This window comes from Vanacampus margaritifer, chromosome 20 (genome assembly GCF_051991255.1).
Source record: "Vanacampus margaritifer isolate UIUO_Vmar chromosome 20, RoL_Vmar_1.0, whole genome shotgun sequence".
Lineage (NCBI taxonomy): Eukaryota > Metazoa > Chordata > Actinopteri > Syngnathiformes > Syngnathidae > Vanacampus > Vanacampus margaritifer.
Window position 1 is genome coordinate 16805683 of NC_135451.1, and position 25767 is coordinate 16831449.

At 46.1% G+C, this 25767-nt stretch overlaps 1 protein-coding gene across 5 annotated transcripts; it reads left to right on the top strand.

Moving 5' to 3' along the window:
- Positions 1–640: 640 nt before the first annotated feature.
- Positions 641–25713, top strand: LOC144040169 (disco-interacting protein 2 homolog C-like). 5 transcript variants are annotated; one of them, XM_077554097.1, is made up of 38 exons: positions 641–1041; positions 5338–5409; positions 5901–6005; positions 6498–6623; positions 6700–6990; positions 8223–8345; positions 8448–8594; positions 9405–9524; positions 9678–9875; positions 9941–10032; positions 10202–10312; positions 11984–12107; positions 12205–12314; positions 12481–12583; positions 13453–13517; positions 13655–13748; positions 13838–13957; positions 14600–14714; positions 14808–14962; positions 15684–15820; positions 15939–16147; positions 16246–16360; positions 16427–16628; positions 17639–17739; positions 17829–17909; positions 18000–18123; positions 18193–18314; positions 18514–18625; positions 18863–18972; positions 19073–19203; positions 20166–20334; positions 20403–20573; positions 20697–20758; positions 20834–20891; positions 21316–21390; positions 21474–21648; positions 21730–21853; positions 22917–25713. In XM_077554097.1, the coding sequence occupies exons 1-38, from the start codon at positions 963–965 to the stop codon at positions 23167–23169; spliced, it is 4881 nt and encodes a 1626-aa protein (XP_077410223.1). In that variant the 5' UTR covers positions 641–962; the 3' UTR covers positions 23170–25713. The 5 variants fall into 5 exon arrangements, with proteins under 5 accessions (XP_077410223.1, XP_077410224.1, XP_077410225.1 ...); XM_077554098.1 differs by having other exon boundaries at positions 14823–14962; XM_077554099.1 differs by having other exon boundaries at positions 6721–6990.
- Positions 25714–25767: the final 54 nt, after the last annotated feature.

Sequence of the window (25767 nt, forward strand, 5' to 3'; positions counted from 1 at the left end):
ACTATGACGGCATCAAGCAAACAACTTCCTGCCCCGCTAAAATCTCCATGAAGCAATCAAGTAAGTGTCGTTCATAAGAAGCGAGCATCCATTGAGATTTCATCGAGCATTTAATTCATCAGCAAGGCATTGAATTACACTTGTCAATCAATGTAGCAGTGTGGCGCATGTTCAAACTGCATAATGTTGCAGAGATTAAATCAAATACACTTTTTAGGAATCAAACCTTTATATTGAATGTCATGTTTGTGGTAAACTAGCAAAGAATTTATGTAGGTGGCATTTCCGAGCTTCCGCCACAAGTCAAAATGGCAATCAACTCGGTGAAAGGAAGCTCTCCGCTCATTAAAGGGATCGCTTAATTAGATTTGTAAGTTTTATTTGATTTCAAAATGTAAGTAGATGTCATTTAATTGCTATTACAATTTGCATGGTTTGCATGCTAGTCACAGGCAAACGCTTATACAATACGCCGTATGTTTTCTCCGTGTAAGGAGCCTTTTCGTTGCGTAAATATGTGAAATGCCCGGATGTTCGGAGAGTAGCCGAAATCCACGTCACTGTTGTTTAGGTGTGGTTGCCTGCAGCGCCCCCTGCCGATGACTTGGGGGAGCCGCAGCCCCTCCTCCTGTTCCGCGTCGTCGTCGTCACGTGACCCGATTGGCAAGCAAAGCAAAGCGGCAGCAAAGCTCGGCGAGCCTCCTCGTCCTCATCCTCATCCTCCCCATCCCCACCGCCAGGAGCACGACCACCCCAGCCCAGCCACTCCGCCGCGAGGCACTCGAGCCATTCCAGGTCGGCGGACGCCATGGCGGACCCCCGTTAAGAGGCGAGACTTTGGAGCCCCCTTTCTTTGTTCTACTCGCGGTCATTGTCGCGCGCCTTTCGCCGAGGAAGAAGCGACGAAGAGGAGGAAGGCGGAGGAGAGGGCTGAAGGTGTTTTCGCCGCGATACGAGGCGGAATGGCGGACCGAGAGGCGTCGCCGATACCGTTGGAGATCCGAGCCCGCCTGGCGGAGCTGGAGCTGGAGCTGTCAGAGGGTAAGACCACCCACCCATCAACCCCACCCTCATCCAAAGCCCCGGTGCTCTCTTATCTCATCGCCATCCGCACCGACACTAACGGAATTTAATTGTTAGCACCCCCTCCTCCTCCTCCTCCTCCTCCCTACTCCTCTTCCTCCTGCCCCTCCTCCACCCGCCCGCTCCTCCCATCCAGATGTTTGTCAGCCAGCCACCGGCCCGGCCAGCTCTGTGCGGCCGCCCGACGGCGAGCCTGAGCCGGGGGCGGCCGAGAGCGATCCTCGGCCCGCTTTGGCTCTTTGTCTGGTCTCCGGGAGTGAAGACTACATACCCCCCACCCGCAACGCCCCCTCCCGCTTTGACCTTGAGATGTTGACACCGCCTTGCGAGGCTACCTGTGCCCGCGCGCGCGCGCGTGCGTCCGCGCGGGAGCGCGCGCCTGTCGATGGCATTGCGATGCAGCAGCTCGGCGCTGCTTTTTGGGCCTTCTGACGTCCGACATTTGTGGCCGGCGAAGGCCTGCCTGCTCTGAGGAGGAGGATGCTCGGGAATATTTTTCACTCGCCCACCCCGCCACCCCAATCCATCCCCTTACTCCCCCTTTTCCCGCCACATACGCACACAGTGGGCCTGCATGCATGTGGAACTCAGTCACAGCTGTTGGAATGCATCGCAAGCATCTCACATTGGAACATTTGTGCCTTATATAATGCAAGCGACATCTTTTATTCATACGGGCTTGCACGGCCTACAAACACACGGGGATGATCTTCCACACACTTCCAGCGTGCACGTCTCAAGTGTGTGTGTGTGTTGCAGTAAAAAATCACACGTTTACATCCAAGTTAAGGTCAGTTCCAGCCAGGCACGTCCCGATCACGTCTTTGCGGACAAGTTAGTTGATTCCGAGTTTGCTTCTCACAAATAATTGACTTTTATTTGAAGCCGTCAATCCGTCACATGTGCTCACCTGTTGCTCAGTGAGCAGTTTGGTCGTAATGTTCCTTCCCGATCTGTGCGGCTTTGTAGTTTGAAGGCTCAGTTTTTGTCAATTCTACGCAGGGGCAGGTTAGACCTGATGTTGCTCATTTCGCAGAGCGGATGGTCAGCCAATGGGAGGGCTGCACTGCTGTGGGAGTGGCCTAGCTGGCTTCAATAATAGCCAGTCAAGAGGCTCCTTCCGTTCCCTTAAAATTAGCCGCAGTAGTCGCGTTCCGGAGTCTTGACATCTGTGCCGTAAAGTCGGGAACAGGAGAATGCGCCCGCACAGTTAAGGAGCTTCATTTAGACAAAAATAGTGCTTAGATGCTATCTTGTTGCTACGGAACGCCGTCGTAGTGACTTGAGGAGTTTCATGTAGTCAAAAGTAGTGCGTTACTGTAGGGCTGGGAAATCCATTTAAATTTCAACTCCACAATTACAAAATCGGCATAATCATAAACAAAAATAAAAGATTATTAATATTAATTTTGAGATATAGTTACACCTTTTTTTTTAAAAAAAAATTAAAATGACTAACTAATTTAATCAATCTTGTTTGGTCCAAAAGGAACTTGCATAATAGTTTCAAAGAAATGTATTTGTCTTAATTTTCTTGTTTTGTACCCAAAAAAAACAAATTCTTGTCCTCATCGCGATTGCAATTATTACCAAATCAATCATGATTTAAGTTTTCTTCATAATCGAATCTTGGGGCATCCTGGTGGCAAGAAAGTATTTCAAAGTTAGTTAAGCAGCTTTATTTAGACAAAAGTAGTGCTTTGCCACCATCCCTCGGCATATATCAAGCAAGGGGCTTTTTTGGGGTGGGTGTCAATTATTTGCAGCTGCAAACTGAAATGTTGATGATCTCGTCTCTGTTGACTTGAACACCAAAAAAAACGATAACTTCAGCGTCGTTCAGACTTCACCGCGGCCGTGGTGCGTTTGATTTGCTCACCTGAAGCCTGTTTGTGGAACTCAAGTGACGGCACTTCACAAGCGACTCGATGCAGCTGCTCGTGTGTGTGTGTGTTTTTTTTTAGAAAGGCTGCGGGGCTTTTGCCGCTGCTCAAGTTACCATCTTTGTCAGGGTGTTGGTGAAACGCTCGACGTAGATTGATGAACGAGAGTTTTCTTTTCCACGTCGCCGTCCAATATAAAATGATTCTTTGGTTTTGTCTCCAAATGTCCACTGAGTGAAACTGAAATGAAGTCATTTGGTGCTGTGGAGACAAGTTAGCGCCACCTACTGGTTGTCTGTGCTGGAAATATTGTCATCCATTTTCCTTTTGTGTTAATTGACACCTGTGGACATTTTAACGTCTTTTGACGAACCTAACGCGGACGCTTTTGGAGAAGAAGACGCAAACGTCGCAAAAGGGCTGAGATTCAAACTCAGAACCTCCAAAGTGCGAGGCAGATGCGCCAACCATGCTGGAGATGCCTTTTCATTTTTTCTTTTTCAAATGAGCCTCGTGAAAAAGATATCATCTTAAGTTGAGATGACATCTCAAATGTAGCATCATGCTACGTGCTACATGCTACATGCATGGTGCACACGGGCCACATTTGATTTCCACCCCCTCAAGTCACATGTTGCTATTTTTACACTTCTTGACGTCTTGACCCACTGAATCACCAGCGAGGCCGACTTTGTTTTCTGCTGACGCTGGTCTAGCTGGGCGCGTGTGTGCGCGGCATTGTGTGCGCGCCGGCTAATCGGCTATCGGACGCGCTGCAGACCACACGGGTCCCTACATGTGAGCGTGACAGCCCAAGGTCCCAGTGCATGACGCATCTTTGTGTGTGTGTGTGTGTGTGTATCTTGTTTCCATGGAGCCTGCGTGTGTGTGTGTGTGATGTGATGAGAAAAAGGAGATCAAATAAAACAGGATGTGGATGCAGACGTTAGCAGGAAACAAAGAGAAACAAGATGGAGGATGAAGATGAGGAAGATTCCGATTCTGTCGTGGCTTCTTTTTGTTTTCCTTGAAGGAAAAACGACATGATGTTGTTTTGCCCGGCGTCCTGGCAGAGTCCCAGTTTGATTCAGATGGTTTGTCGAGACGCGCTCTGATGTTGACTGGCGACCAGTCAGGGCTCTACACCACCTGTCAGCTGACCTCTGACCCTAACAAGGACAAACAATATCCACATTGCTTGGGTGGTTCATCTCATCCAAAAGAAAAACTCTTGTACCATTGATTTGCCTCTCAGCTACCTGCCAGACCGCAATGAGGGAGCGACAGGCCTGAGAACACACACACACACACACACACACACACACACGCACACACACACACACACACACACACACACACACACTAACTGCCTAACAGGTCTGATGAGCCCACCTTCTCACATCGGGCGCTCCACATCCAAGATGGCCGCCCGAGCTGCGGCCTTTTCCAGGAGAAGCGTTGCTAGGCAACTCCCTCCCTGTTCCACTGCGCTGTCGGTGGAAGATGGCTGCTCCCTGTGGACCCGCTCGCTGTGTTCGCCAGCGTGCGTGCGTGCGTGCGTGCGTGCGTGCGCAAAAAAAGAAGGTTGTTATTGACGCTGATCAGAGGAACGCACACGCGCGCACGTGAGACGTGTGCGCGGACGTTGACGCGTCGTCATTGGCCGGTTTTTGAAGTCCAATCTTGTGTGGACTCATGCAGGATGTTTGGCAGCTTCTGATTGGTTCTCAGCAGTCTTCCTCTTCCTCCTCTTCTTCATTATGTCCTGAGCCTCCTCCTCCTCACGTTCCTTCTCCTTTTACGCTTTAATCTCGTCCTCTTTCTCTTCTTCACCTCCTCCTCCACTTCTCTTCTTTTCCTCCACTTCCTCTTCTGCCCTCCTCAAGCTCTTGCTCCTTTTCCTCATCCTCCTCTTCTTTCTCCATTTCTCCTCCTCCTCCACTTCCTGTTCTACCACTCCTCTTTCTTATAAATGCCCCCCCCCTCCCCACACACACACACACACACATCCTCCTCTTCTTCCTCCTCTTGCTCTCACGTAGTGATTAGCAGCACCTCTGAGGTTTTGTGTTGTTGTGGAGTCTACCGATCAATAATTAGTCAAGCGATGCGTTTAATGGAGTACAAGCGGAGGAATTATCTGTATTAGTGCTGCTGGTTGCACTCGCCGAGTGACGGGAAAACGTTGCCACGGCAACTTCCTGTCCCCCAGTTTGGACCTTAGAGGTGACGGCAGAAAGTTTGAAAAGCAGCGTTTTGTTTGATTTCACTTCTCCTTCCACATCCATTCTTCATCATCTCATTTTAATTTGTCACCTTTGAACCGATTGGCCCAGACGCTGTGTGTGTGTGTGTGTGTGTGTGTTTGCAGGCGACATCACTCAGAAGGGTTATGAGAAGAAGAGGTCCAAGCTGATCAGAGCGTTTGTTCCACATGCTGGAGGTAATTTAGTCACCTGGTTCGGGACCCTCACACAGCCAAAGTTCAGGAAAAATTAATTGTCGATTTGCGTGGATGGATTCGCGATCCCGACAAATTTAGGACGGCGCTTTATTAGCCGTTTAGCCGCCGTTAGCTGACGTAGGCTAACGCTCCCTGGAGCTCAGCTTGGGCCTGCTCTCCCGCACGTGCACGTGCAGGTTCCGCTCTGGATGCAAACAGCCAATCACCTTTTCTTTTGATTGATCACTTTTTTTCTTTTCAGATATTTTATTGCTCACTTTTTTTCATTCGATCAATCCAGAAAAATGAAATTTTTCTGATAAATCATCTTCATGTTTTCCTTTTTTTGGGGGGACTCTGCTTTTTATCGAACCTCTTGTTTGTGTGTGCGAAAATGACTGTGTATGTTTGTGGTTTGTGTGTACGTGCGTGTTAATTTGTTTGTGTGTGTGTGTGTGTGTGTGTGTGTGTTTGCATGCTTTTCTCTGCAGGAATGGAAGGTCCAATGTCTCACCGGGTCCCGTTGGGCCCGCCCTCTGCCGCCCGCTTCCACCGCCGGCGAACATCGGGCACCAGAGACGAACGCTACCGCTCAGGTAAAGAAGCTCGCCCACCCATAGAAATATTTACTGAAGCTACTTCTAAATCTAAATCTAAATTAAAAGCATCCTAAAAATGTGACCATTCTCAATAAAGAGCATTATTGATATTCAGGAATTCATATCAATTGAACTTTTAATAATAGCAACGCAACTCCACTTTTCCACATCCAATATGGCGGCAACATTGACATACAATGGATGTATATATTCAGAACACATAAAAGTTAGGGATGTTCAGCTTTCAGGTGAAATTTCAGGATGCTCACGTCTGTCCAAATGTTTCACAAAATGGATTTTGCAAAAAAGATGAAGGCCTTAAATGGTGAGTGGGGAAGCGGCAGTTAAACAGGCCAAAATCCAGATGTTGAGGAGTAAAGCCCAGCGAGAGACTATTTAGTCTTAGTCTTAGATTTAAATTTCTACAGCTCTCGTTTCCGCAGAAAGACGTCGAAGAAGACGTCCTCACAAGTGATCTTTCTGTCTCAGACGTCCACACGGAGGCGGTCCAGGCCGTTCTGGCGCGCCACGTGGAAAGGAAGGTGGCGGTGCCCATGCCGTCTAAACGGCGCTCCCTGGTGGTGCAGACCTCCATGGACGCGTACACGCCGCCAGGTGAGCGCACGCCGCACGGGTTGGCGGCGCGTGCGTGCGTGCGCGCGCGCAGCGACACGTGGCTAACCCTCACTAGGCCTGTCGCCCCTGTGCTCAGACTCCTCGTCGGGCTCGGAGGAGGAGGCGGGCCCCTGCGACGACATGTCGGGCATGGAGCACTGGATGGGCCGGCCCTCCCAGCTGGGCCCCGCCCACCTGGGCTCCACCTCCTCCTCGTCCTCGTCCACGCAAAGCGGCGGCAGCGGCAACGCCGGGCGGCTGGCCGACTCGCTGGCGCACGTGCACATCTCGCACCTGGCACACCTGGCGCACACGCACGGGGGCCCGGCGCACCTGCAGCAGGGCCACCTGGCGTCCTCGCACCACGGTAAGACCAACGCACGCTTTACAAACAAAAATGACACAAAAAGTTCATAACATGGGAACTTTGACTCAATTCAGTGTTACCCATTTTGTCCAGTGAAATGAATTGAAATGCCAAAATTGAAAAAAACATATTTTTTGTGACTAGTGCTGTCACTATAAAAAAAAATTTTTTTTAGAATCGATTAATCGACTAATCAGATTCATAAAAAAAAAAAAATCATTTAAGTGTATTACGAAATGATTTTTTTCCCTGATTACTATTCATTAACTAGTGATTGGTGTTTATTCAATACTTCGTATTCATATGGTGATTTAAAAAAAGGTTGATTGATGTTGTACCATGTAGTAAAAATAGATGTTTGCAAATTTCTTATTTTGATAAAACACAGAAGATCATCAGGCTTCTTCCATGAAGGACTACAGAAATCAGCAGAGGTGGCAAATCCAGGTACAGAAAGTATGAAAACCCTGCCACAGTTTGGCTTTAGCCACAAGGGCTAGCTAGCTAGCTCCATTGGTGCTTGTTTACCTGCTAGGGAGCTAGCTAGCTAGCCAGCTAGCATTAGGGGCTAAAGCCAAACTGTGACAGGGTTTTTACTTTCTGGACCTGGATTTGCCACCTAAACCATCTAATTAACCTGAATGTCACTCACACCATTTTGGTTGGTCATTTAGCATGTTGCTAGTTTAATGTTAGCATCCGCTTCATGCTCCTTGTGCGTGTTATCATTTTATATTTGGGTGTTTGTCCCATTCAATAAGTAGTGAAAGTCCTTTTTTTTTTTTTTTCACTTCACTCGACTCGCCGTATCTAAAGCTCATTTAGGATCCGGATTTTGGTTCACAACAGAAAGCTAATAAGTCGAGGTAGCATTGTACAGCGACCGCCTGTTTATCTCTGGGGATGCGTTCCACTTTTAAAGTCTTCCATTTAATTGTCACTCTCGCTTTACTGTAAAACTGACCCAGAAAACAGAAGAGAATTCAAATGGGTTTATTTTAACACCAAAATTTTCAAACAAAACATAATTCAGGTTAACAAAAGTCAGTTAGCTTCATGCTAACATAGAATGTGAAACACCATACACGGGCTAAAGGAGATTCAAATCATGTCTTGGGAGCAACAACGATGACTCTTTGCAGTCATTAAAATCATTTCCAGACTCATGAAGTCAAATGTGATCATTAAAAGCGCACACACACACACATGTGAGTCACGTGTTTGCGTGTCAGGCATCGGCCACCTGTCTCTCAAGAGGAAAGGAGTGCTGAGCGTCGCTGAGAACGGAGGATCTTTGCGGCGCTCCTGTGAGTTCGGCTCCGACATGTTGTGGCCGCCGCCGCTGGAGTCCGACGGTACGTCCTCACTTACTTCCCTCGGCTCGGCAACGTGACCTTCACGTCCAGCTTCACACGGCCTGCCGCAAACTGCCAATAAATACTCAAAACTCTCTCCAGAAAACCACTCGGGCCCGGCAGATGTGATGGGCTACTCGTCAGACTCGCCTCACTCGCACACGGAGCGCCATCCCATGTCCAACATGGGCACCATCGCCCGCAACACGCAGAAGTACGGCAACGCAGAGCGCATGGAGACCGGAGACGGTAAGATTCGCAAGGGTCCCATTACATCACAATTCACTTTGATTGATTTTCCATTCAGTCAAAGATTTTATTCTTTGTGTTTTATATTTGTATTATAGTCATATATTTGTACGCATTTAATTTATATGTTTTTAAGTAAATGTAAGTATAGATTTAAAAAAAAAAATTGGAATTGTCTTAGAATGTCATTCAATACTTTTAAATTCCTGTGAACTGTAAATTTCAAGAAAACAAGATACAAAAAAAAAAACCATTGCGGCCATTAATATATATATATATTTTTAAAGACATCTTAAAAGGATCGATTTAATGTTTGATGAATTTTTTTTAACCCGACAAGTGTAAGAAGGTGACAAAAATATTGATTTGATATTTATTTAGATTTGTCAGATAGCTCTCCTTGCCCACATGAGGGCATCACACTTGTTAGCTTAAAAAAAAAATCACTGTCTTCACTCGAGCAGTACGTTTGCTGTACCTAATGTTTTGTCCTTTCTTCTTCTTCTGTGGGGTTTATTAATAGAACACAACCAACCCATATTGTCCATTCACAACGTATAGCAAATTCATAGTGGCCAGATGTTGTCACTTGTGCTGCCGCCATCTAGTGGCGGGGGTCTGAAGTGCACTCGTATGTCAGATATTTGCTTGTATTTTTTAAACCAAAAAAAAAAAACGATGACACTTGATGACATGTTGACTTGATGACTTGTTTGGTGCCTTGCCGAAGGGCACCACAACAATATCCTCTCTCAGGCCAGCATGGTGACGTGGCGACTCGCCTCACATTGAGTTTTTTCTGCTTGGCAGGCGTTCCCGTCAGCAGTCGCGTGTCGGCCAAGATCCAGCAGCTTGTCAACACGCTCAAGCAACCTCGCCGGCCGCCGCTACGAGAGTTCTTCGTCGATGACTTTGACGAACTTCTGGAAGGTTTGAAGTCACAAATTTCAAACAGCCGCAATGATGCTGATTATAGTTTCGATTCGTACGGCACCTTCCAAGCCATTCAAGAGTCGCCCTCTTGTGGCATCCTGGTGCAAGTTGAGGGAAACAAATCGTGACGATCTGTGTCCCGCTGTGCAGTCCAACAGCCGGACCCCAATCAGCCCCGTCCCGAAGGTGCGGAGATGATGCCGGTGCGAGGCGACGCCCTGGGGGTGGTCACCAATTGGCCGCCTTCGCTGGAGGCCGCCCTCCAACGCTGGGGCACCATCTCCCCGAAAGCCCCCTGCCTCACCAGCCTGGACACGGCGGGCAAGCCCCTCTACGTCCTCACCTACGGTAGGTTTGCGTGACCCCCTGACCCCGCGCCAACCTTCAAAGCCTCACCAAGTGTGTGCGCGCAGGGAAATTGTGGTCGCGCAGCATCAAGCTAGCCTACAACATCCTCCACAAGCTGGGCAGCAAGCAGGAGCCCATGGTGCGACCCGGAGACAGGGTGAGCGCCGTGACGTGGTGACGCTGCAAATTGCATTTTTGATTCTTTTTCATTTAAAAAAATAAATAAATAAATGCAGCTGTGTGTTTGAAATTTTAAAACGAATCAGCTCTCACTTTCTGCGCATTTCGAGGAATCGTGATGTCACTTTTATTTTTCTCGCCCGCAGGTGGCGCTGGTGTTCCCCAACAACGACCCCGTGGCCTTCGTGGTGGCCTTCTACGGCTGCCTGCTGGCAGAGGTGGTCCCGGTTCCCATCGAGGTGCCCCTCAGTCGCAAGGTGTGCCTTCGCGATTATAACGACGCTAAGCCAGCGTTGAAGCCAAATTAGAAGATCGCGTGTCATGTGTTCGTTCTTTCGACATGTAACATTTTTGGATCCACTGCACACGCTCATCCTCCTCTTTTTCGAATCAATTAATTACTTGCATAATTTAAAATGGAAAAAAAATGACCCCAATATTTTGACATGAACAAATATTCTGAATGTCATATGCAAACATTTACTTCAATGCATTTTTTTGTGATTAATTAACTCATTCACTGCCATTGACGGCTATAGACGTCAAAAATTAATTTGAACTATTTCTATTAGTTTAACATTTTTTTCCCACTTTTGTTGACAAAAGTATGAAAACCTAGAATTTTTTTTTGTATTAGAACAGATATAAAATTTGTGACTAATCGTGAGTTAACTAGTAAAGTCACGCAATTAATTTTGTTTAAAAAATTTAATAACCCGACGCCCCTAATTTTTAATAATCTTTTCTTTAAAAAAACACACACACACAAAAAGAACATTAAAAAAATAAAATAAATAAAAGTTTTTTTTGTTTGTTTTTAAAAAAAGGAAAGATTATTAAAAATTAGCAGCATCAGGCGATTAAAATTTGTAATCGTAATTAATCGCATGACTTCACTAGTTAACTCACGATTAATCACAAATTAGATCTGTTTTAAATGTACCAAAAAAAAAAAAATCTAGGTTTTCATACTCTTGTTAACAAAAAATGGAAGAAAAAAAACTCATAAAAATAGTTAAAATGAATTTTTGACGTCTATAGCTATCAATGGCAGTGAATGAGTTAATTAGTTAATGTTTTAACTTTGACAGCACTAAAAAAAATTTTTTTTTTTGCACGCTCAAGCGATACATTTTTTAAAACTAATTAATCGCACAACTTTTTGCAATTAATCTCATTTAATCGCATGTTTATACGCTTACACCAGATATATTTGCTTGAGTAAAATCTTGGAATTAATCAAAAATCATCAAATCGAAAGTATGCTTAGAATCAAAGAGTGTTCTAATAGCGTTCTTTGATCCTTGAATAGTCCTGTAAAATACAACAACTGAACAAAATGATCCTAATGAAATCATTAATAAACGAAGTAAATAAAATAAATCAAACTGAGTTGCATTTTTGCGAGGCTTTAAATAATTTAAAATCAATCTTCAGAATTAACGCTTTCAATTTCACAGCCCTAAATTTTGTACGCGTCGCTATTGTCAGTGTTCCACCTTTAGGATTCCCAAGCAAAGGAACGTTAGCAATAAAACAGCACAGGCTGAAAATGCTCTTCCAAAGCCCCTCCCACAGCAGGCTGGCGTCGCCGCGGTTACGGAGCGATGACAGCCTCTTCCCGCCTACGCAAAGTCGCACGTGTGCCACAGATGGGCAAAAAGCTGGCGTTGGCGCGGCATTTGATCAACGAGATGCACTCTGACCTCCGGTCGGGAGCGGGAACTTGCGCTTTCCCAGCTCTGGCGACACACCTGGCAGCAAATGACAACACGATTAGCACAACGTCGCCGTTAATTGATTGGATTGATTCATTCCAGTGAAGTCATCGTACCCAGCCAAGAAATCGCGAAATGAGATCATCGGCACATTGTGTGACATCAGCGACTACTAAATTCTTTCATGACCTTTTGACCTTTCTTCTGCAGGATGCGGGAAGTCAGCAGATCGGATTCCTTTTGGGAAGCTGCGGCGTCACCGTGGCGCTGACCAGTGACGCCTGCCACAAGGGGCTCCCCAAGAGCGCCACGGGGGAGATCCCGCAGTTCAAAGGTCAGCTGAGAGTCTGGACTTCAGTACTGACTGTGAGTCCTGTCGCCACCGTGCAAAAAAGGCTGCCTGATTTTCTCGTGTGTGCGCGCGTGTGCAGGTTGGCCCAAACTGCTGTGGTTCGTCACCGAGTCCAAGCACTTGTCCAAGCCGCCCAGAGACTGGTTCCCTCATATCAAAGACGCAAATAACGACACGGCTTACATCGAGGTGAGTCGCGAGAAGTGAACGTCAACATTATGCTCGCTAAAAAGTGGGTTTTGCTCCATTGAAAAGTGTTTCAAGCGTGTGAGAGGAGTCCGATTAAATGAATAAGGAACATTTATCTACACGTTGTGCGTGTGTGCGCTCCCTAATGTTGTGGTGTCTTTTCCAGTATAAAACGTGCAAAGACGGCAGCGTGCTGGGCGTGACGGTGACCAGGATCGCTCTGCTCACACACTGCCAGGCCCTCACTCAGTCCTGCTGCTACACCGAGGGTGAGACGCACTCGCACGTATACTCATGCACAAACTCACAAAAAAAAAAAAAAAAAAAAAAAAATTGACTTTCGGGAGAAATTTGGACATTTAAGGATGAACAAATGAAGGTTCTAGTCACGGATTTACATAGGAAAGGACCGTCAACGGTGGGTGAAGCCAGAGGGCAGCCATCTTACGTTGCCACTCTTACCGACAACTTCAATACGGTTTTCATTGAAAACTGTTAGATCGGCACGATTTATGCTAAAAAATCTCTCTAAGAAGTAAAGGCACGTACGTAGTGATGACCGTTTATATACTTTGGCTTCTTTTCACTCTAAAAACTATGGGTCAAAAATGGACCGATCCTCTACTTTGAGTCAAGAAAAGGGTCTTTCAGCATAAAGCAACTCAGAAATATTGGTCGGATCCTTTTATTTGGGTCAATTTGACCCATAAAGTGGATCGGATCCATAATTGGGTTACTTTTGACCCAACTGTTTTTAGCGTGTTCTATTACAATATTTTCTGTTATTTGTTTACAAGCTCACAATATTATTGACATCACACTGTGAGTTTTCTATTATTGTTGTGCAAAAAGAATTAATGGTTCTGACAACATGATGCAGACGAAAAACTGTGGAAAAAGCTGCAGAGAATTCAATGTATTCAAGTTATGAGCGCAGAGAAAGTGGCAACGTAAGATGGCCGCCAAGGCACTTCCGGTGGCTTCATTTATCCCGATGGCGAGTCAGCGGCATTGACGGTTCAATTCGCAGATTTTAGGTTCACAGAAAGCAAAATATCCCAAAGTTTTTGTGAGCGGTGTACATGCGCACAGAGCGCCACCTAATGGCAACCTTCTGAACTCGTCTCTCCTCCCGTAGCCGAGACCATCGTCAACGTTCTGGATTTTAAGAAGGATGTGGGTTTGTGGCACGGCATCCTGACGGTAAGTTCTTGTATGGTTAAAATTCAAAGTCTCAAATGCGCTTGATATGTGGCTTTTCACAACATGTTTTCTTTTTGTTGTAACTAACAACAAAACAAAACACGGTGCTAACGTGTGGCATGCGTTGGTGCGTGCAGAGCGTGATGAACATGATGCACGTGATCAGCGTGCCGTACTCGCTGATGAAGGTCAACCCGCTATCGTGGATCCAGAAAGTCTGCCAGTACAAAGGTGAGCTTGGGAACGTCACTCGCAGCGACATCTTCACCTGTCCGTCAAATTGACGAAATGTGTGTGTGTGTGTGTGTGTGTGGCCGCAGCCAAGGTGTCGTGTGTGAAGTCCAGGGACATGCACTGGGCTCTGGTGGCCCACAAGGACCAGAAGGACATCAACCTGAGCTCCTTGCGAATGCTGCTCGTGGCCGACGGGTCCAACCCTTGTAAGACGTCGTTCAAAACGGAATCTTGCTCATGTGACTTGTGAAAAGTTTCGAGACGGGAACAAAAATGTCCCAAAATCGATTTTATCTAAATTATTTTATACCGTCTTGCCCTTGTTTGTGTGTGTCTACTGGGAGCGCTGTTCATGTTGTACACAATTTGGCCACATAGGGGCAGTGTGGTTCCGCGCGTTCTGATACACTGTTAAGTTGTAGCCACACTAGAGAGTAGAAGGAAAAAGTCACGATCAAGTTATGCCAATAAAAGTTGTTTTTTGCAGCGTAGGAAGAGCATATGTTGGTGAGTAAAGTTAAGATGTTTCTCTGTAAACATTTCTGAAGCATTTTGTATGAATAGCCGCTCTTTTGAGTGATAAAAGTTAGCTAATTAGCATTAGCGAGTCAGACTGGAGTCAATCATGACGATTCTTTGCACGTCTATAAATTGAAGCAGAAATCCTTGTCAATCAAATCTTTTTGAATCGAATCCAAAAATCTGAATCAAATCGAATCGTGAGACAGCCAAAGAGTCCCACTCCTAATGTTTATGGAGCATTTGATCTTCTTGAAATGTCGTGAATGAATTGAGCCGTGATGTTTTGCACCTGTTGAACCCGAGCACGATCCTCTTGTTACCGTCAGGGTCCATCTCGTCGTGCGACGCCTTCCTCAACGTCTTTCAGACCAAAGGCCTGCGAGCCGAGGTCATCTGTCCCTGCGCCAGCTCGCCCGAGGCACTGACGGTCGCCATCAGGAGGTGCGTGCACGAGGACACGAGTACACTCAAACTTGTTTTTTTTATTTTTATGAGCAAGATCCAATTTTGATCATGTGTGACATTCTTACTTAGTGTCGCTGTTTCCAGGCCGGTGGAAGACAGCAGTCAGCCGCCAGGCCGCGGCGTGCTGTCCATGCAGGGTCTGAGCTACGGGGTGGTCCGCGTGGACACGGAAGAGCGTCTGTCCGTCCTCACCGTGCAGGACGTTGGCACGGTGACGCCAGGAGGTGACTTACTTTGTTTGTGTTCACGTGTTTAGGATGTTTTCAGCTTGTTAGGCAAAACTGTGGGATGGGTGAGTTGAGTACTGTCACCAGTACTGAAGGCAAAGAAATCTGATATTGAGCAAGTCCTCCTGGGCAGTAGTTGGCGCTAAACTGCAGTGAAGTGCTACATGAAGTTAAATCTTATATATATTGTAGTCGCCAACTTTCTGTCTGTCTCGCTAAAATGCATATGTTCAACACTTTTTAAATTCATATATTTCATGAAATAGTTTGTTTATAGTTTATACAATGCAATTAATGTTTTAGTAAATGAAACCATTTTACATGAGCATTTAAAAATGTAATTTTTTCATTTTTATTTTTTCTAATTAAATAATTGGCTAATTGTTGTTAAAAAAGAAATATTAGTAAAATGGAAATGGAAGGTTAACTGTAATTGTATTAATTATATACTATTAAAATAGAAAAGTGACCAAATGTTTTCATTATTAAAATTAACTGCCTTAAATAGCTCACATACTTTTTATTTTTTATTTTTTACAGATGGGCATGTACTGATATACAGAAATTTGAAATTGCAAGAATAGAAAATTGATATTAATTTCATGCAATTTTAAATAAAATGATATTTGGGATATATAGTTATTTCTTTAAAATTGTTTTTTTGGGGGAAATTTTATTCATCAATGAAAATGAATTGTGGCTTTTGTTGCTGGCGCAGGCCTGGTGTGCGTGGTGAAGCCGGAAGGCGTCCCTCAACTCTGTCAGACGGACGAAATCGGCGAACTGTGCGTGTGCGCCATCGCCACCGGCACGTCCTACTACGGCCTCACCGGCATGACCAAGAACACCTTCGAGGTCGGCCCATCGCTTCTCATGGCGTCTTTTTTTTTTACCCAAAGTTGTGACGCACCTTCAAATGAAAGTAAAGCAATTCGGAAGAGCGGCGTCGTGACCGTCTGCCGGTTGCCTGCAGGTGTACCCGGTGAGCGGCGGCGGCGGTCTGGTGAGCGAGTACGCCTTCGTGCGGACCGGCCTGCTGGGCTTCATCGGGCCCGGCGGGCTGGCCTTCATCACGGGTAAAATGGACGGCCTCATCATGGTGAGCGGGCGCCGGCACAACGCCGACGACGTCGTGGCCACCGCGCTGGCGGTGGAGCCCATGAAGTTCGTCTACCGGGGAAGGTGAGCGGCCGAAGTCACTTGGAGGAAGTGGAGATGAATTCATCGCTTGCCGACCTGACGGGCAAAATCTTGACGTGTTTGTGGCGCCGCCGTTGCAGGATAGCCGTGTTCTCCGTCACCGTCCTGAGGGACGAGAGGATCGTGGTGGTGGCCGAGCAGCGGCCCGATTCCACCGAGGAGGACAGCTTCCAGTGGATGAGTCGCGTCCTGCAGGTAGAAGGCCTCGCAATTCTCATCCATTATTTTAGGTCAATTCACCCCCCCTCGAACCCCCGCCAGGCCATCGACAGCATCCACGGCGTGGGCGTGTTCTGCTTGGCTCTGGTTCCGGCCAACACGCTGCCCAAGACTCCGCTGGGCGGCATCCACCTGTCTGAGATCAAGCAGCTGTACCTGGAGGGGGGGCTGCACCCCTGCAACGTCCTCATGTGCCCCCACACCTGCGTCACCAACCTGCCCAAACCTCGACAGAAGCAGCCAGGTGGGAACAACCATGATGTCGTGCGTTTGCCTGTTGAGCAGGGTTATAATAGTTTGGGATTTTTATTCTTATTATTATTATTATTATAGGTAGTTTTGATTTTATTTTGGACTTTTGTTTTTTGAAAGGGATACTTGACTCATTGAGCCATTTTCAGCAGTAAAAAGATAATATTTTGTCTATAATTAATGCGATAAGTTCATTATTTTTCATGTACAATTAATACCTTTAAAAAATAATTTTGCCACTTGCTGTCGACTAAAGATGACATCACCTGTGCTGAAGAAGTAGGTAACGACCAATCATGGCTCACCTGTCTTCTGGGTTTGGTCAGCAAACTGAGCCATGATTGGTCCTCAGCACAGGTGATGTCATCTTCAGTCGACAGCAAGTGGAATTTTTTTTTTTTTAAGGTATTTATTGTAAATGAAAAATATTGAAGTTATTGAATTAATTCTGGACAAAATATAAACTTTTTATTGCTGAAAATGTATCCCTTCAAATTCAATTTGTTTCAATGTGATTTTTTTTTAGTCTTTATTAGTTTACATTTCTTATGCTTCATTTTGATTATTGTTTTTTTTTCATTAGTTAAAAAAAATTTATGCTTCATTTTATTATCAGTTTTTCTTAGTTAAAAAATTATGCTTCATTTTATTTAATTCAATTTATTATTAGTTTTAGTATTAGTTTTAGTTTTTTAGTTTTTTTTAATATAGCCTATAGACTATTTTTTTTAGTACAAACTATGAAAAAAAAAAAAAAAGCTCACTAAGTATAGTGTTAACTACAATTTTCTTCTGCATGGACTTACAGCAAGACAGAAATAATGCATTGAAAAGGAAGCCCAAAGCTCATGTATGAGATGAATTGACAAAAATGAAAGCAAAGGACATTTTCACTATGTTTGACATTTTGATTTGTAAATGAAAATGTTTCTTCAATTTTTGCTTTTATGCTAGCCTCGTTAACTTTATCAACCTTGGCGTTGTGTGCTGTTTCTCTTGCAGAGATCGGCCCCGCCTCCGTGATGGTGGGCAATCTGGTGTCGGGCAAGCGGATCGCTCAGGCCAGCGGGAGAGACCTGGGACAGACGGATGACAACGACCAGGTGAGACTAATCATGCCAGTCAAAAACTTGACTGAAATTTTTTTTTCCTGAACACCCATTCCACTGATGACTCACTTCCTCGTACGTAGTTCCTGTTCCTGTCGGAGGTTTTGCAGTGGCGAGCTCAAACCACGCCTGACCACGTTCTCTACACTCTGCTCAGCTCTCGGGTAAGGACGACGCTCCGGGACCGACTTCTGATTGCGAATGTCTGGAGTGGGTTGACTTGACTGTGCTGTACTTCCCTCTGCCTCCTCCAGGGGGCAGTATCCAGCTCCCTCACCTGCCTGCAGCTCCACAAGCGTGCGGAGCGAGTGGCGGCCTTGCTGATGGAGCGAGGCGGCCTGCAGGAAGGAGACCACGTGGCTCTGGTCTACCCGCCAGGTAGGATTCGGACCACTGTCCTGCTTTTGTCTCTGAAGCCAACTCTGAACCCTCACGACCGTCTTGCAGGTATCGACCTGATCGCCGCCTTCTACGGCTCGCTGTACGCCGGCTGCGTCCCCATCACGGTGCGGCCGCCCCACCCGCAGAACATCTCCACCACGCTGCCCACCGTCAAGATGATCGTGGAGGTTCGACTGGAGTCGCATGTACTTCCGGGTGGCGCGACTTTACAATCTGCAACTCATTTTTACGGCATTTTGAGTTTAAGTCACTCGCATTCTGCCCCCCCGGTAGTACGCAGGCGGCGATTGTTTACATGCGTTTGAGAAAGCAAAAGATTATTTTGCGGCGTGCAGCGGTTCTGACCCGTCTTGTCTCATGGTGCAGGTCAGCCACTCGGCCTGCGTGATGACCACGGCCGTCATCTGCAAGCTGCTCCGCTCCAAAGAGGCCACGGCCACCGTGGACATCAGGAACTGGCCGCCCGTCCTCGACACCGGTAACTTGTAGCAAACACACGCACACAATGTAGACAAAAGACAAAACTTTGTTGCTGTACTTAAGTCAGGGGTCTGTAACCTGACCGGAAAGGTTGCCGACCCCTGACATAAGTCGATTTTTCAGATATCTGCACTTGAGCATTACTTTTCTGGTGACATTATACTTTGACCTGTTGCAATTGAAATCAGATTATCTTTACTTTCATACTTTGTCAACTTTTGTGTTTGTCCTTCAGACGACCTGCCAAAGAAGAAGCCCCCGGCATTGTACAAACCCAGCAACCCGGACGGTTTGGCCTACTTGGACTTCAGCGTGTCCACCACCGGCATGCTGGCGGGCGTTCAGGTCAGCTCAGGAAACCCCCCCCCCCCCCATCCCACCCGTCCCAAAACCTCGCACCCCTCATCTTCATGCGGACTTCATCATCACCTCCCCCCCCTCACAGATGTCCCATAATGCCGTGGGAGCGTTCTGCCGCTCGGTGAAGCTGCAGTGCGAGTTGTACCCGTCGAGGGAGGTGGCCATCTGCCTCGACCCGTACTGCGGCCTCGGCTTCGTCCTCTGGTGTCTCTGCAGGTTCGTGCTTGGCTTCTTTATTTTGTCCGTGTTGTCTGGCTTCTCATTTGCTCAAATGGTCTTGCAGTTGAGCGATTTGGCGCCACCTGTTGCTCTGGCATGCAATTGACAATGCGTTTTATCGAAATAGGGCTCTTGAAATTGTCACAAGATGGTGGTTCAAATAAATAATATACAATTAATATAACATAGTTCCTTAGCGCCATGAGCACAATACAGCAAATAAACTATCATCTACAACCATAATTAAAATAATAAATAAATAATTTTTCACGTTAAGTAATTTTTTGTTTGTTTGTTTTTTGCAAATAATACAATTAACATATTAATAAAATAAAATAAATAAATAGTAAACTAAATATGTTTACACATCATACATTTTAAAAAAGTTAAGTAATTGGTTAGGGTTTTTTTGCATTTACAATAATACAATTAATATCATAAAAAACAAATAGTTAATTAGTTATTTATTATTTATTTATTCAAAAAAATGCTGTTGATATTTGTAATAAATAAAAATACAGTAAAATAAATATGTTTACAGATATCATACATTTAAACAAAAATTATATTGAATAATTGTCTAATTTATTACAATTAATCAAATGAAAACATGAGCATAATTTAGAACTTCTTTGTTTGTTTCAACTGATCAACTCACATAAATGAGGTGAGCCGTGTGTGATTTTTGAAAACCAAAAGTGTCCCTTGAGGACCAAAGTTGGTACTCGAGAGTCGTGACCTCCATGTTGAATTTCGCAGGTGTGCTTTTCTTTGAAACTGTCTGTGAAGGAAATCTAAACTCGTCCTGCCGGCAGACATGAATCAGCCTGCAAATGGCTTGCGCTAATGAGGACGACGCGTTCATTATTATAAAATATGAGCGTGAGACAAGCTCATCTCGTCTCCGCATATAGAAATGATTCATGTTCCATTCCATTTGAATGTGTGTGCGTGCGCAGTGTCTACTCTGGCCACCAGTCCATCCTGATCCCGCCCATCGAGCTGGAATCCAACCCGGCGCTGTGGCTGCTGGCCGTCAGCCAGCTGAGGGTGCGAGACACCTTCTGCTCATACAGCGTGATGGAGCTCTGCACCAAAGGTCTCGGCCTGCAGACCGAAACCCTCAAGGTGGGTCCTCGTCCCGTCTCGTCTCGTCACCTCGCGTCCGCTTCCACGTGACGCTGGCGCTTTTTCAGGCCCGCGGTCTGGACCTGTCCCGGGTGCGAGCGTGCGTGGTGGTGGCCGAGGAGAGGCCCCGGATGTCCCTCACGCTCTCTTTCTCCAAACTCTTCAAAGATCTGGGCCTGCACCCGCGTTCGGTCAGCACGGCCTTCGGCTGCAGGGTCAACCTGGCCATCTGCTTGCAGGTCAATGGGAAAAACATAGTGCTATGGCGCCATCTAGTGGCATCTTGTGTTCTGATGAAGTGAGGTTTATAATTGCTCGTAAATATGTTGAAAGTTGACTGCAACATAAATGTTTGTCTGCAGGGCACGTCGGGACCCGATCCCACCACAGTCTACGTGGACATGAGGGCGCTCCGCCATGACAGGTCACATGTCGTTTGTGTCTCCTTCGGGGTCCGAAGAGGCGCGTTAGCATCAACGTGTGCGCGTGTATGTTTCAGGGTGCGTCTGGTGGAAAGAGGTTCGCCTCACAGTCTCCCTCTGATGGAGTCCGGGAAGGTGAGCGCGCACACACAAACAAAAGTCAAGTTTATTTATATAGCCATTAATCGCATTAACACTCACTCGATTGGATGAATTGGGAAAGAAATCTGAGAGTTTTTTTATCAATGGCATCCATTTTGAAGTTAAATGTCAAGACTATTTGTGGCGTGGACAGCGTCTGCACGTCCTCCCACAGTCGAGTGACTCAAGTCGGTTTGCGGTCAACAATCTCGTCGCCCACACGCTCGTCTGCGCGTGCGTGCTGGAGACGTGTCGCTAACTCAAACGCCGAATGTGGCTTCACAACAAGCAGGAAGGATTCTTAGGGGAAAAAAGAAGCCGTTTGTAACATCAAACAAAATGAAAATGTTTAACTTAAGTTGGCATTTTTCATTCAAATACTTGACGTAACCGTGGCAACGCCACCTCTGTTTTTCAGATCCTGCCTGGAGTTCGCATCATCATCGCCAACCCCGAGACCAAAGGCCCTCTGGGCGACTCGCACCTGGGCGAGGTGCGCTCATCAGACCGCTCCCCAATGGGCTGCCGCCATCTGCCGGGCGGAGCTGACGTTCTCTTCTTGTCGTCCCGCGTCAGATTTGGGTGCACAGCGCTCACAACGGCAGCGGCTACTACAGCGGCTACGGCGAGGAGGTCCTGCAGTCGGACCACTTCAACTCCAGGCTGAGCTTCGGCGACACGCAGACCGCTTGGGCCCGCACGGGCTACCTGGGCTTCCTCCGCCGCACCGAGCTCACCGACGCCAACGGAGGTGGGCCGGCGCGCTTGCCTTGCCGTGAGCGCTGGCGCTTTGGTGTGGCGCGCCAACGTGTGGTGTGTGTGTTTGTGGCAGAGAGGCACGACGCTCTGTTCGTGGTGGGCGCCTTGGAGGAGGCCATGGAGCTGCGAGGAATGCGATACCACCCCATCGACATCGAGACGTCCGTCATACGCGCGCACAAGAGCATCATGGAGTGGTACGTTGAGCACAATGGACATATGTCGATAGCACTATTTTTGTATAACTGAAGCTCTTCAACTTATTCAACACAGTTCTTTGTCACCAAGAGGCCACAAAATGGCGGCAAAGTGCTGCTTTTGTCTAAATGAAGCTCCTCAACTGACTTCAATATAGTTTTTGGGCACTTCTAGGACGCCACAAAATGGCGGCAAATTGCTACTTTTGTCTAAATGAAGCTCCGCTACTCACCTCAACTTAGTTCCTTGGCAGCAATATGGCGGCATAGCACTACTTTTGTGATCCTCCTCAACTCACTTCACCACGGATTCTTGGCAACAAAAATTGGCGGCGAAGTGCTACTTTTGTCTAAATGAAGCTCCTCAACTGACTTCAATATCGTTTTTGGCACTTCTAGGACGCCACAAAATGGCAGAGAATTGCTACTTTTGTCTAAATGAAGGGCCACTCACTTCAGCATACTTCCTTGGACGGACACAAAATGGTGACAAAGCGCTACTTTTATCTAAATAAATCTCCTTAACTCACTTCAACATAGTTCCTTGCAATATGGCGTCATAGCACTAATTTTATATAAATGACCCTCCTCAGCTCGCTTAAACACGGTTTCTTGACGACTAGATGCCACAAATTGGCGGTAGAGTACTACTTTTGTCTAAATGAAGCTCCTCAACTGACTTAAATATAATTTCTTGGCACTCAAATCACTTAATCATAATTTATTGGCAATAGGATGCCACAAAATGGCAGCAAAGTGCTACTATATCTAAATGAAGCTCCTCTACTCACTTCAACTTAGTTCCTTGGCAGCAGTATGGCGGCATAGCGCTACTTTTGTTTAAGTGATCCTCCTCAATTCACTTCCCCACAGTTCCTTGTTAACAAATTGGCGGTAAAGGGCTACTTTTGTCTAATGAAACTCCTCTACTCTCTTCAGCCTAGTTCCTTGTCGACCCCCCAAAAAAAAAATCGTCCAACTTCGATATAGTACAAGATGTTGTTCACTGTGTTGTGCAACATTGCACCTCCGCTTACCTAACAAACGCGCACTTGCTCCCCAGCGCCGTGTTCCCGTGGACCAACCTGCTGGTGGTGGTGGTGGAGCTGGAGGGCTCGGAGCAGGAGGCGCTGGACCTGGTTCCCATGGTGACCAAGGCGGTCCTGGAGGAGCACTACCTGATCGTGGGCGTGGTGGTGGTGACCGACATCGGCGTCATCCCCATCAACTCGCGCGGCGAGAAGCAGCGCATGCACCTGCGCGACGGCTTCCTGCAGGACCAGCTGGACCCCATCTACGTGGCCTACAACATGTAGCGCGCGTGCGTGCATGTGTGTGTGTGTGCGTGTGTGTGTGTGTGTGTCCTGTGCTCTCCACTTGTCTCTTTTTCCTTTTTTTTGTTTTTGTTAGTTGCGCGTGGCCTCCGCCAGGGAAGCTTCGTAGGATCGGAGGGAAAACCAGTGAGGAGCTTGTTGTAAAAATATAAATATTGTACATTGACATAACAATCTATATGGAGAGGAAGCAAAAAGACCAGGAGGTGTCGAGTAGCCCCTATATGCAGCCCCTCCCCACCCGTGTGTGTGCGTGCGTGTGTGCGTGTGTGTGTGTGTGTGACAGGGACATTTAGTGTCGCTTCAGTGGGGATTTGAGGGTTGCGCTCATTTTCAAAGTTGGAAACTTTATATGGGAAGAAATCAAAAATTGACCAAGTTGAGGATTTTTTTTTTTTTTTTAATTTACAGACAATAAGTGTCTTTGATTTTGATATTTTTAGTGGTGCCTTGAGATGTGAGCGCTGTATGGTGACAGTGAACTCAACTCACTTCACAATTGATCAAAAAGAGGCTTCAAGCTGTTTAAAGCCACTCCCAGCTGAAGTTTACTCAAAAACTAAACAGAACAACAACAAAATAGTAGCTTCGCTTTGGGCAAAAGTCCACTTAGCCTAAGGCTAGCAAACAATGTGAGACGCCATTGACATGCTAATGGTTAGCATCGATAGTTGCGGATTTGAGCAGAGCAACCGTGGAGCGTGTGACTGTAATGCCTTCGCATGTGGGCAAGGAGAGCTATTTATTTTGCATGGCAGTCCGCCTGTGGCAAAACAAAATGTTGGCATTGATCTCTTTCCGTTTCATTCCCATGAAAAGCTTCCACTTTGGAATATTTCCACAATTGCAATTTGCAGAAACATTTGCAGCCCTTTGCAACATTACTCATCGTGTGGAGAGAAAGCGGAGGAAGTCGTGAGGACGGCCGATGTGACAGAAAAATTTGTGGATGACGTTTCCGCCCGTTTTTTTTTTTTTTTTTTTAGATGTGTCGCTTACGTCGGGGGTTCTCAAACTTCGGCGCTTGGACCAACACAAGCATTATGGCTTGGGGGGACTGCGGGGGAAAAAATTATCTTCTGCATATTTGTAGTTTTCTTTTCCTGCATTTAGTAGTTAGTTTGTTTAATTGGGAAAATCCCTTCCCTGTTCAGGGGTCCTTGCTTTAGGCCCAAAAAGTTTGAGAGCCCCTGCTTTTAGTACATGGAGAAGCTGTTAGTGCTAAGCTAATACTGTAGCATTAGGACACCCAAAGTTGCATGTGTGACACTTTTAACAAAGTGAAGTCTGTCAATTCAAGTCTTCACTTTGTTTATTTTCTCTGAGACAACAACTAAAAATGGTCCTCACTTCCTTTGCCAGGAGAAAAAAAGACTTTGTTCCCCCCACCCTCCACCCCATAAAACAGTTTGATGATTTTTTTTTTTTCTTCCAAAAGGGACATTTCAAATGTCCGACTGCATCACAGCAAAAGATGCACTTTTATTCCTTATTTTTCCGTGGCCACATTTCATTGAATGAATCATTGAAATGAAATTTTAACCTTTTTACTGTGAAATTGAACACATTTTGATGTTTGTTTTTGTTTTTTTTTTACCAGTTCCAGATTTGTCACCACCACGTACTGGACTGGACTTGTAATCAGAACACTGTCCAAATATTTTGTCTGTGCGTGCCCTGCGATTTCCTCTCGCCCAAAGTCAGCTGGAATAGGCAGCAGCTCAAGAGGAATAAACGGGCGGATGGATTTTATATTTTAAAATGTGACATTTAAAATGTCCAGGCTGCATCACAGCAAAAGATGTGTTTTTATTCCTCAGAATGTGACCACATTTCTTTGGATGATAACCTTTGTACGATGCAATGGAACACATTTAGACTAACTTTTATTAGTTAAATTCTCCTCACCACCTTGAAATCATTTTGACCGAGGCGAGAATTTTTAGTCGTGTGCTTGCGTGTTTTGCGACAAAACACTTTGCTGTCTTATGTGCACTAACTCAGATGTTTTATTCAAAGTCTAGAACGGATGCAGAAGATTAAAGATGAATATTTATTACAAATAAAAACTTGAATATTGTCAGTCCATCCCAAAATGGTGGAAGTGTTGGTGTTGGCTAGCTTTGCGCTGTTAGCGTAGTTAGCAGTATGCCGCGGACTGTGACGCAGATTATGTAGAATATTTTCAATAAATATATGTCATTAAGTCTTTTTAGTTCACCACCGACAGGGAGGCGGGAAAAAAAGTCTTTATGCATATCAGCTAGTTTAGCGATGCTAGCAGTTTAGCGGCCGTGTGTGTTCAAGCGCGACAAAGGACGTCCCATCAGGTGTGTGTGCGTGTGTGTGTGTGTGTGCTTGCGTGTGTATTGTATGTAAATAGTGTTGATTTTGTACGGTACAAATGTGTGTGACTTGTTTTGTACACATGACTTCAAAAGATGAAATGACACTTTTATAAGAGTCTTCTATTGGCTCACGTCACACTATACAAGTGCAATAAAGTGCTTTGATTGGCTAAAGAGACCCCGCCTTTAAGTCATACTTTTGATCATGTGACCGCTAGAACACATTTTCACA

Coding starts and splice junctions, on each gene's coding strand:
- LOC144040169 (XM_077554097.1), top strand. CDS start 963: ATGGCGGACCGAGAGGCGTCGCCGATACCGTTGGAGATCCGAGCCCGC. Junction 6,006..6,497: donor AGACGAACGCTACCGCTCAG/GTAAAGAAGCTC, acceptor TTTCTGTCTCAG/ACGTCCACACGGAGGCGGTC. Junction 6,624..6,699: donor GGACGCGTACACGCCGCCAG/GTGAGCGCACGC, acceptor AACCCTCACTAG/GCCTGTCGCCCCTGTGCTCA.